The sequence below is a fragment of the Ranitomeya variabilis genome, chromosome 1, assembly GCF_051348905.1.
Source record: "Ranitomeya variabilis isolate aRanVar5 chromosome 1, aRanVar5.hap1, whole genome shotgun sequence".
Taxonomy (NCBI): Eukaryota; Metazoa; Chordata; class Amphibia; order Anura; family Dendrobatidae; genus Ranitomeya; species Ranitomeya variabilis.
In genome coordinates this window covers 1137752675-1137765708 of record NC_135232.1, presented here as the reverse complement: position 1 = coordinate 1137765708, position 13034 = coordinate 1137752675, and the positions used below count along the sequence as shown (strand labels likewise).

Below are 13034 nucleotides of genomic sequence, written 5' to 3'. Positions count from 1 at the left end.
GTAAGTTTATCATTAACTAGGATCCCCAAGTCCTTCTCCCTGTCAGATTTACCCAGTGGTTTCCCGTTCAGTGTTTAATGGTGATATTGATTCCTTCTTCCCATGTGTATAACCTTACATTTATCATTGTTAAACCTCATCTGCCACCTTTCAGCCCAAGTTTCCAACTTATCCAGATCCATCTGTAGCAGAATACTATCTTCTCTTGTATTAACTGCTTTACATAGTTTTGTATCATCTGCAAATATCAATATTTTACTGTGTAAACCTTCTTCCAGATCATTAATGAATATGTTGAAGAGAACAGGTCCCAATACCGACCCCTGCTGTACCCCACTGGTCACAGCGACCCAGTTAGAGACTATACCATTTATAACCACCCTCTGCTTTCTGTCACTAAGCCAGTTACTAACCCATTTACACACATTTTCCCCCAGACTCAGCATTCTCATTTTGTGTACCAACCTCTTGTGCGGCACGGTATCAAATGCTTTGGAAAAATCGAGATATACCACGTCCAATGACTCACCGTGGTCCAGCCTATAGCTTACCTCTTCATAAAAACTGATTAGATTGGTTTGACAGGAGTGATTTCTCATAAACCCATGCTGATATGGAGTTAAACAGTTATTCTCATTGAGATAATCCAGAATAACATCCTTCAGAAACCCTTCAAATATTTTACCAACAGTAGAGGTTAGACTTACTGGCCTATAATTTCCAGGTTCACTTTTAGAGCCCTTTTTGAATATTGGTACCACATTTGCTATGCGCCAGTCCTGCGGAACAGACCCCATCGCTATAGAGTCCCTAAAAATAAGAAATAATGGTTTAGCTATTACATTACTTAGTTCTCTTAGTACTCGTGGGTATTGTCATATATACTCTAGAAAGTAGCTTGTGTGCAATTTTATTGGTTTGAAATAAAAACTTAATTTGGCCTGTGTCACGACTCCTGGGTATTACTGCTGCAGAGAGAGAGCTGCACACAGCAGCAATGGAGCTGAGCAAAGTGCCGGGTTACTAACCAGGTAATAAACAGGACCTGAACCATGTGAGTGGGAGGTGGTCAGGCATGGAGCCAGATGCCAGGTGCAGAGGAGACGATACACACAGGAGAGTAGTCAAACAAGCTAAGATCAGAACCAGGAGATCACAAGGTACCAAAGGGAAGAGACAGGGGATTGTCAGAAGAGAAGCCAGAGGTCAGAAATCCAAAAGAACAAATGAGCAGAGTAAAGCACGGAGAGCAAGGAACGCAATTGCAAACCGAGCACACAATCCAGGGGTCAAGCACACAGACAAGACGAAAGTATAGCTGACATGGAATCCTAGCCTGGAGTGAGTATAAATACGCCTCCCAGGTGCAAGGGGAGGCCAGCAAAATTAACCCTGAGAGAACATGACATTAACCATGTCCTAACCATGACAGTACCCACTCTTAACAGGGGGCCACTGGACCCTCAGGCTTCTCAGGGTATCTGGCATGAGAAGCCCGCACCAGTCGATCAGCGTGAACAGAAATGGCCGGAACCCTTGACCGATCCTCAATGGAATATCCCTTCCAGTGGATTAGGAACTGAAGCCTCCGGTGCACCCACGTTGATACAATGATGCGCCCTACCTTGTACTCCAGTTGACCCCCCTCTACCATCACTGGCAGAACATTGGATTAGGAATCTTCTCTAACCATTCCCACAGGTTTTAATAGGGACCTGTGGAAGACATTAGATATTTTGAAGGAGGTGGACAAATTTAATCTATAGGCCACTGGGTTGATCACCTCTATAATCTTGTATGGACCTATAAACCTGGGGCTCAACTTCACAGAGGGCATCTTAAGTTTGATGTTACGGGTAGACAACCACACATTCTCAACCATAGCCAACGCAGGAGCTAACCCCTTCCTCCTGTCCGCAAAACATTTGTACTTCTTCTGGGCTTTGGAGATGTTCCCTTGAACCTCCCTCTAAAGGGTTCTTAACTGTTGCACCATACCCTCAGCATCAGGGCAACCAGAATCCATGCAGGAAAATTCTCAAAACTGCGGAACAAACTCATAGTTGACCTGAAAGGGAGATTTACCAGTAAATTGATTAATACGACAGTTGAGTCAATAATCACTGCACTCATATCAGAGCGGATTTTGCTTCAAGTGAGATTTATTAATTTAATAGGTGATAAGCGACAGGTAATTTGACGTTTCGGCCACTCTGTGGCCTTGATCACAATGTCGCGTTGCAATAAAGTATTAATCGTATTTGCATAATCCCATCAGGGAGAAGAGAGACATTGTTTAGGTCTGTCACTAGTGGCCACCTTGGAGAAACATAAATAGATCCTGTGGCTAGGGTATGTTGAACGGTGGTACCACACGTTGGGATAAATAGTAGCCTTAAGGTAGATATTTATGCTGAAGATAAAGGAAGAGCAGAAAAGTCACGCGGTGCCTGAGATCGTGGCTGAAAAAGTCGACGTTCGTGGCAAAGTGGGATGGCCAGCAGGTGTGCGCCCAGCCCGAAGTGCAGCCTAAATGCCGCTGTCAAACTCTAACTGGGTAATAGCCGCTGGTGGATCACGCTTACACCCAAAGCTATTGTGGGCACCTGTCAGCTGACATGTCCCCGGAAAGATGTGGGCTCACCGCCAGAGCCCAAATTAAAGGGAGGGTATGCAACATCGGCGTACTATTACGCCTGATGTCAGTAAGGGGTTAAAGTTTAGTAAAAGTGTGACAACATTGTTCTCAGCAGCAATGCGAGAGTCAGAGATGCTTCCAGGGGTCTTCTCCATATGGTTCTCCTTCCATTCAGAACTTTTCCCATCCATTTCAAGATTTTCACTGCCACCAGACCTCTTTGTAGGATCTGCTGGAAAAATGCTCAGATTCCCCATTGACTCCCATTATACTCTATATACTTGAAATGAGCATTAGGATTTGCATGGTTTGACTAACGAACATCGCTCATCTCTACAATCTTTGACTGTCTTAGTGGTGGAATGAATGTGTCGCATGGATTTATGTCTTTTTACATCAACTAAGGAACTTGCCCCTCAGTCTATGAGGGGGTCATCACAACAGAGACCCCAATCAGAGGACAATAAAACATTCCTTATCTAAGAACTGGCCCAACATTTATGGACATAACTGCTTATCACTCATGGTAATTCTGCTTCATGCCACCTGTCTTATCCATGGTTTTTTTTGTTTTTTTTTTTCTGTGAAATGTTGTGCATAAATATGTGATTCTTCAGAATTTGTGTTAGTCTATGCCTGATGAAGAGACCTGTGTAGTCTGAAAGCTTGCAATTTGTTACCATCTGTTCAGTTAGCCATTAAAAGGTATCAACCACTGAGGACTCTCAATTCTAAACCTTTTTCGCTCATCTCTAGTCATAAACTTTGTGGATTGCCTTTATACAAATAACGTTTTCTTCATTATATCTTCTCGAGTGCCAAGTTCCTATATGTCAGTTCAGTGAGGTTTGAGACTCTACTTTAGCACATACTATTAACAGGAGTGCTATATTCTGCTTTATAGCTCATTCTTATCTTACACTGAACCATATGCTTTTCATAAGTCATATCTTACCTTTTGCAGCAGTCTCTGATTTTCTTTATACTTTATATTTTTTGCTATCTGTGATTGCATCTCATGTAGAGCATGTGCCATGGTGTAGACAGATTTATACACAAGATAAGTGACCCTAAAACTGACAGTATAGTATACATTGCTACTAAGTTCACCTAACTTAATAGTTCTGTTGCATTCCTGAAGAGGTAAATTAATAAGATATTTTCTCATTTGAACAGAGGTGAAACATTGGAAAGCAAATTCAATGATCATCTCCAATAAGATGTCATCTGGACGATTTCTTGGGCTAATTTCTTGTAGGAAATTTCTCAAATCTGGCATCTCTTTAGTAGGTGGAGAAAATACAAGACTTCCATGAAATGGTGACCTTGTTTTTGTAGGTGGTATGATGCTAGCAATCCAACCTGCTGGTACAATGAAGGTCTTCTCACAGGCTTTGAGTTCATCTTCAATAAAGAATACAATAAAGACAGAAAATGTTCCACAAATGACAATGACTTGTGAAGATGAGTTGTTAATAATCTTTAAGTTTTCATAATAATTTGGAAATATCGGTACAGAATCACGAATTTTAATAATATACTCAACACAAATTTCATAATTGGCAGCCTTTGTCTTTAATTCCTGGCTCTGCTTCTCTCCGAAATCATCATTAGATGTAATAACACCGATCCACGTCCAGTTATAATGTCTGAGTAATTGTATAATGGCCAGACACTGGATGGAGTAATTGGGAAGTGCTTGGAAGAACGATGGAAAGAGGTTTGAATTGCTCATAATAGGATCCATTGCACCATAACTGATCTGAATAGTACAGTAACAACATAGGAACATAATTATTATTACAAAACACAGCATATTTTACTCCATAGCCTATTCCATACAGTTCTATAGATGGTGAACAGAGCTGAGGTTGAGAATGTGTACCTTCAGTCAATTCAAGAAGGGGCTCTGCACAGCCTGGTTCCCAATTTCCAGAACCCAACATTTATGAGGTCTTCGGTATCAGACCAACAGCATCCATTAAATTATTCCCATTTTCATGAATGGATATTGTCATCTACTGCTTGTAAAAACAGCACTCTTGCAATTTAATGCTTATTAAAAATTTACAGCTGTTTTTGATATATTAAATTGAGGTGAGCAGATCTGACAACATCCATAGTTGTTACTGATAATGGTGGTCCAACCAATTATTAGGTTTAGGGGGAATCACTATTTCACACAGGACCCTGTAGGTTTGGATTTCTTTTTCCCTTAATAATAAGGACCTTCATTTAAAAACTAAATTTTGTAATTACTTGTGTTATCTTTGTCTAATATTTCAATTTGTCTGGTGATCTGAAACATTTAAAGCAAACATGTCAGCAGGATATTGCTAAGTATACTACAGGCATTGTCAAGTTAGCAATGTTAAACTGATTAAAATGATACAAGGGGTGAAAAAATCCGTCTTGTGGTTCTTGTGTAATCAGTGTTAGAAGTTTGCAGCAAATGATGTGCAGAGTCTTATCTTCCTGGTCTAAATAAAGAGAACAAACATGTTTCTCATCCTAGAGACAGAGAGAGACAGTCTGTTTGTGGTTTTGAGCAGCCTGTGGTCAGGTCTTTCCTTGGTTTCTCTGGCTTAGAGCAGGAAGATAAGACACTGCCTACAGTCCTGCCCTGCAGCACGGGCATATCATTACCTGAACATTTCTAACACTAATTACACAAGAACCACAAGACAGATTTCTTCAACCCAGACATCATTTGAATCAGAGCAACACTGCCAACCTGACAGTGTCTGTAGTTTTCTTAGCAAAATCCTTCTGACAGGTTCACTTTAACCCATTACTTGCCAAATTAGCAATTTTCATTTTTTTAAATGACAGATTTTTAATGATTTGGGGTCCTAAAGAATCAGAAACATAATTTGCCAAATTTTTACAAGTACAGATGTTTCAGAAAAGGGTGTCCCAATATTCAATTAAAAATGACAATAACATGATTTCCTGTTTTGAAAACATTCATTTTACAAACACAACACAAATATTTGGACCTAATTATAAAAATTATAAAATCTTAGTTGCTAGAAGCAAACAAATAGGTGTCCCAAAAAAGGACATTGGTAAATAAAGGGTTAAGTGTGACAAACATGCAAAAGAACAGGAAATCAGGAAGGGGCAAGCACTTTTTCATACAACTGTATAACCAATACACACAATATCTATGTCAATTTAAATCACAAACAAGGGAACTACATAACATCAGGTTAGCAGTATACAATAGTAGTAGTGTATCAGCGGTACCATTCATCAAACTCAATTTGACAGGTGCCCCGCCCATATCAAAATGTATCAAAAGGGTGTAACCCCTCCTCCCCTCCCTGTCAGCCAGCTGTCCCTCCTTGTCTGGCTGTCAGCTTTTGATACAGTTTGATATCGTTAATTGGATCCAGTGATTATTATCCCCAGTATTTGTTTTATATTAGATTTTGATATTGTTAATTTGATACAGTGCTTATTATCCTAGTATTGTTTTTATATTAGATTTTCATATTATTTGTAGACATTCTAACGGACATATTATGTATATCCTGTGTTTTGACAAGTATAAAGCGGTTGTTTTATACCACATGTACAATTAACATATCCCACAATTTCAGCGATCTCTTGATTTTTTATCAGAGTCGGAATTCACATATAATAATAATAATAATAATCATATAGTGCAAAATTGTGTCAAAATTGTGTTTATAACACACCATGCTGTTTATTTTATATCCTATTAGGTTTTCATATTATTTGTAGACATTCTAACAGACATATTATGTATATCCTGTGTTTTGACAAGTATAAAGCGGTTGTTTTATACCACATGTACATATCCCACAATTTCAGCGATCTCTTGATTTTTTATCAGAGTCGGTATTCACATATAATAATAATAATAATCATCATATAGTGCAAAATTGTGTCAAAATTGTGTTTATAACACACCATGCTGTTTATTTTATATCCTATTAGATTTTCATATTATTTGTAGACATTCTAATGGACATATTATGTATATCCTGTATTTTGAGAAGTATAAAGCGGTTGTTTCATACCACATGTACAATTAACATATCCCACAATTTCAGCGATCTCTTGATTTTTAACAGAGTCGGTATTCACATATAATAATAATAATAATCATATAGTGCAAAATTGTGTCAAAATTGTGATTATAACACGCCATGCTGTTTATTTTATATCCTATTAGATTTTCATATTATTTGTAGACATTCTAACGGACATATTATGTATATCCTGTGTTTTGACAAGTATAAAGCGGTTGTTTTATACCACATGTACAATTAACATATCCCACAATTTCAGCGATCTCTTGATTTTTTATCAGCGTGGGTATTCACATATAATAATAATAAAAATTGTGTCAAAATTGTGTTTATAACACACCACGCTGTTTATTTTAGATCCTATTTTTCATATGTAGCTGTTGTGAGATTGCATTCTGTAATCAGGGCAGTGTGTTTTATTACCAATGGTATGTCTCTATCAAAAAGACAACTTTTTTTGGTCATTATATGTTGTATTAAGTTTACTCTTATTTGCAAGTGCTGCGAGATTAACACAAACAACTCTGTAATATGTATTTTAGAAGCAGTGTTCTCTGTGTAGATGAGATTCGTTGTCAATTATGCTGACCGCTACATATTTAGAATGAAAGCAGCGACAGCATAATTTTTCAGCGTGTCCAGGGCTGTGTTAGGTGTGATAACGCCCCACCCTGTACAGATAATGTCCAGTGTAAGAGTGATACAGCTATGTGACCAGCTAACCACAGTCACACTGGTTAACAGATAAAATAGATAGCCACAAGCACAGAGATGCCCCACCCTGTACAGATAATGTCCATGGTATAATTCTCATTTTCATATTATTTGTAGACATTCTATCGGACATATTATGTATATCCAGTGTTTTGACAAGTATAAAGCGGTTGTTTTATGCCACATGTACAATTAACATATCCCACAAGTTCAGGGATCTCTTGATTTTTATCAGAGTCGGTATTCACATATAATAATAATAATAATAATAATAATAAGCATATAGTGCAAAATTGTGTCAAAATTGTGTTTATAACATGCCATGCTGTTTATTTTATATCCTATTAGATTTTCATATTATTTGTAGACATTCTAACGGACATATTATTTATATCCTGTGTTTGACAAGTATAAAGCGGTTGTTTTATACCACATGTACAATTAACATATCCCACAATTTCAGCGATCTCTTGATTTTTTATCAGAGTCGGTATTCACATATAATAATAGTAAAAAATTGTGTCAAGATTGTGTTTATAACACACCATGCTGTTTATTTTATATCCTATTAGATTTTCATATTATTTGTAGGCATTCTAATGGACAAATTATGTATATCCTGTATTTTGACAAGTATAAAGCGGTTGTTTTATAACATGTACAATTAACATATCCCACAATTTCAGCGATCTCTTGATTTTTAACAGAGTCGGTATTCACATATAATAATAATAATAAGCATATAGTGCAAAATTGTGTCAAAATTGTGTTTATAACACACCATGCTGTTTATTTTATATCCTTTTAGATTTTCATATTATTTGTAGACATTCTAACGGACATATTGTGTATATCCTGTGTTTTGAGAAGTATAAAGCGGTTGTTTTATACCACATGTACAATTAACATATCCCACAATTTCAGCGATCTCTTGATTTTTAACAGAGTCGGTATTCACATATAATAATAATAATAATAAGCATATAGTGCAAAATTGTGTCAAAATTGTGTTTATAACACGCCATGCTGTTTATTTTATATCCTATTAGATTTTCATATTATTTGTAGACATTCTAACGGACATATTATGTATATCCTGTGTTTGACAATTATAAAGCGGTTGTTTTATACCACATGTACAATTAACATATCCCACAATTCCAGCGATCTCTTGATTTTTTATCAGCGTGGGTATTCACATATAATAATAATAAAAATTGTGTCAAAATTGTGTTTATAACACACCATGCTGTTTATTTTATATCCTATTTTTCATATGTAGTTATTGTGAGATTGCATTCTGTAATCAGGGCAGTGTGTTTTGTTACCAATGGTATGTCTCTATCAAAAAGACTACTTTTTTGGGGGGCGGTCATTATATGTTGTATTAAGTTTACTCTTATTTGCAAGTGCTGCGAGATTAACACAAACAACTCTGTAATATGTATTTTAGAAGCAGTGTTCTCTGTATAGCTGGGATTCATTGTCAATTCCGCTGACCGCTACATATTTAGAATGAAAGCAGCGACAGCATAATTTTTCAGTGTGTCCAGGGCTGTGTTAGGTGTGATAACGCCCCACCCTGTACAGATAATTTCCAGTGTTAGAGTGATACAGCAATGTGACCAGCTAACCACAGTCACACTGGTTAACAGATAAAATAGATAGCCACAAGCACAGAAACGCCCCCACCCTGTACAGATAATGTCCATGGTATAATTCTCATTTTCATATTATTTGTAGACATTCTAACGGACATATTATGTATATATGTAATAAAATAAATACATCTCAAAGACATTTCAATACTATAAAATTCGTACTGGATAATATAAAAATCACCACATGTACAATTAACATACATCATTACACTTCAAATATGTGTTCTGACCTGTGCCAATTATATAATTTATATCCTAGTCATGTATTTATATCCTAGTCGTGTATTTATTTGTTTTATATGAGTTTTATAACACACCAGACCCGTTTTACGGGTATATTATGTATATTCTGTGTTTCTGCACTATTATTTGATACTGGTATGTGGATTACAGCATGATATACAACACCCGCAAGTATGAGGCGGTGTGTTTTTATACGTTTATAAAAAAGCAAAGACACTATATTGTAAAAGTTTAAACGTGTATTTTATTCACAGTGTTCACTAGTCATGTGGATTTAGATTTATTTAAATTCACAGGTTGGGTGTATGTACACATGCATGATTTAGTTTAAAAGCATATAGTTCAGCGACAATGTCAGGAGTTGGACAGGCATTTATCAATCTTTCATACATATCACAGAAAGATTTTAGTTTGATCTGTGCGAGTTTGATATGGACATACTGAGCAGACAGGGCAATAAAGATTTTGATGTGTTCATCATTCCACACAGGGTCCCCCGTGTAAGATGAATGTTTAGCAACAGGCTGTTTTTTACTTACGCGGCGCCGCGATACTGAGCGTTTCTTTAGAGGTAGTACATTGTCAAAATCGCTAGAAGATCCTGCAAGAGCAGAATCTGCAGATTTTACAGCGTGACACACCCGTATATTGAACGGAACTGCGGGTGACCACATACCCTCGGAGACCTGTTCAACTTCTCTGTTTTCAGAAGTGACTTGTGGGGTGCTGACTGTGCTATTGGCCTCCTGAGTTATACAGGGACTAGCGATCTGTGATGCAAATCGCTTTCTTGAAACGCTCTTAGATTTTTGACGTGAAATCTTGGGGCTTGGATTCCCGGAGTGTTTGGGTGCCGCGTAGCTTTCCTCACGATCTACAACACAGATGGGCGAAAGAGGCATTGTTCTCACAGACGCATTAGCTCTTTGTGGTTGATTCTGTGCAGATCCGTAATCACACCACTGCAAATCTCGTGGTTGAAGATCCGGCGTATCTAAAAGAAAAGATGCAAGTGTCTGTTACTCGCGAAATCGGTGTAAAATTGGAAAAGCTGCACGCCGACACTTATCTATGATCCTGCGTAATATTTGAAAACTTACTGGCGACAGTTATCCATGAAATCATTTTAACCATATTTGCATAAATCCAGTATAGAGCAGAACAGATAAATACCTACAAAATTGGAAAAGCTACACGCCGACACTTATCTATGATCCTGCGTAATATTTGAAAACTTACCGGCGACAGTTATCCATGAAATCATTGTAACCATATTTGCATAAATCCAGTATAGAGCAGAACAGATATATACCTACAAGTATGAACCGGGAATTGCACCGCCGCAGCTCCTGGTTTAATGGGCCGCGCATTGTTCAAACTCGTCGAGACGGGGATATTGTCTTTTTCAAACTGAATTTTTCTGACAACTAGTTTAGCAGTTGTAAATAAAATATAACTATTACACAAAAAGTGAGAATCGTATGTATTTCAAGTGAACCGTTACCTTTTCTATTCTCGAGACACCTGCATAACGAATTTCCACGTCTTTTAGGAGCACCGGGTATCGGTGAAATTACAGTGTTCTTGACATCTATGATCTCGACGTCTGAATCTAGATCTTGACATGGTTCGGGAACACAGCAGTTTTCCGGCATATAGACCGATGGTTGCGTGTCACTATCTGTATGAGAAATTGCACTTAGTCCGTGTTTACATACAAAGGATTAAAGCAGCTGACATGGTATAATATAGTTTTACGGTGTAATGACATAATTTGTGTAATACAATAGTTAATAGCTGTTATAGTTTTACGGTATAACCAGTATTTGTGGTGGAATTAACACAGATAATATATATATATATATATATATATATATATATATATATACAGTGGGGCAAAAAAGTATTTAGTCAGTCAGCAATAGTGCAAGTTCCACCACTTAAAAAGATGAGAGGCGTCTGTAATTTACATCATAGGTAGACCTCAACTATGGGAGACAAACTGAGACAAAAAAATCCAGAAAATCACATTGTCTGTTTTTTTATCATTTTATTTGCATATTATGGTGGAAAATAAGTATTTGGTCAGAAACAAAATTTCATCTCAATACTTTGTAATATATCCTTTGTTGGCAATGACAGAGGTCAAACGTTTTCTGTAAGTCTTCACAAGGTTGCCACACACTGTTGTTGGTATGTTGGCCCATTCCTCCATGCAGATCTCCTCTAGAGCAGTGATGTTTTTGGCTTTTCGCATGGCAACACGGACTTTCAACTCCCTCCAAAGGTTTTCTATAGGGTTGAGATCTGGAGACTGGCTAGGCCACTCCAGGACCTTGAAATGCTTCTTACGAAGCCACTCCTTCGTTGCCCTGGCGGTGTGCTTTGGATCATTGTCATGTTGAAAGACCCAGCCACGTTTCATCTTCAATGCCCTTGCTGATGGAAGGAGGTTTGCACTCAAAATCTCACGATACATGGCCCTATTCATTCTTTCATGTACCCAGATCAGTCGTCCTGGCCCCTTTGCAGAGAAACAGCCCCAAAGCATGATGTTTCCACCACCATGCTTTACAGTAGGTATGGTGTTTGATGGATGCAACTCAGTATTCTTTTTCCTACAAACACGACAAGTTGTGTTTCTACCAAACAGTTCCAGTTTGGTTTCATCAGACCATAGGACATTCTCCCAAAACTCCTCTGGATCATCCAAATGCTCTCTAGCAAACTTCAGACGGGCCCGGACATGTACTGGCTTAAGCAGTGGGACACGTCTGGCACTGCAGGATCTGAGTCCATGGTGGCGTAGTGTGTTACTTATGGTAGGCCTTGTTACATTGGTCCCAGCTCTCTGCAGTTCATTCACTAGGTCCCCCCACGTGGTTCTGGGATTTTTGCTCACCGTTCTTGTGATCATTCTGACCCCACGGGGTGGGATTTTGCGTGGAGCCCCAGATCGAGGGAGATTATCAGTGGTCTTGTATGTCTTCCATTTTCTAATTATTGCTCCCACTGTTGATTTCTTCACTCCAAGCTGGTTGGCTATTGCAGATTCAGTCTTCCCAGCCTGGTGCAGGGCTACAATTTTGTTTCTGGTGTCCTTTGACAGCTCTTTGGTCTTCACCATAGTGGAGTTTGGAGTCAGACTGTTTGAGGGTGTGCACAGGTGTCTTTTTATACTGATAACAAGTTTAAACAGGTGCCATTACTACAGGTAATGAGTGGAGGAAAGAGGAGACTCTTAAAGAAGAAGTTACAGGTCTATGAGAGCCAGAAATCTTGATTGTTTGTTTCTGACCAAATACTTATTTTCCACCATAATATGCAAATAAAATGATAAAAAAACAGACAATGTGATTTTCTGGATTTTTTTTTCTCAGTTTGTCTCCCATAGTTGAGGTCTACCTATGATGTAAATTACAGACGCCTCTCATCTTTTTAAGTGGTGGAACTTGCACTATTGCTGACTGACAAAATACTTTTTTGCCCCACTGTATATATATATATATATAGCTTTCTTACCTGTGATTAGGTGAAGAGCAGGCTCATTATCTTCTAACGATTCCGCAGCTATGGAATCAAAGAGTTCATAATTCGGCATGACGAAATTATTGCCATAATCGGGAGACATACACGGACTAAGTGCAATTTCTCATACAGATAGTGACACGCTACCATTGGTCTATATGCCGGAAAACTGCTGTGTTCCCGAACCAT

The 13034-nt window shown here is 37.9% G+C and overlaps 1 protein-coding gene across 1 annotated transcript in view; it reads right to left on the bottom strand.

Moving 5' to 3' along the window:
- Positions 1-4385, bottom strand: part of LOC143800488 (vomeronasal type-2 receptor 26-like) — a 37323-nt gene extending 32938 nt beyond the window's left edge. Inside the window, exon 1 of the mRNA XM_077281192.1 lies at positions 3594-4385. Within this exon, the coding sequence (XP_077137307.1) occupies positions 3594-4385 (792 nt within the window). The remainder of the gene's footprint in view (positions 1-3593) is intronic.
- Between the last annotated feature and the right edge of the window lie 8649 nt (positions 4386-13034).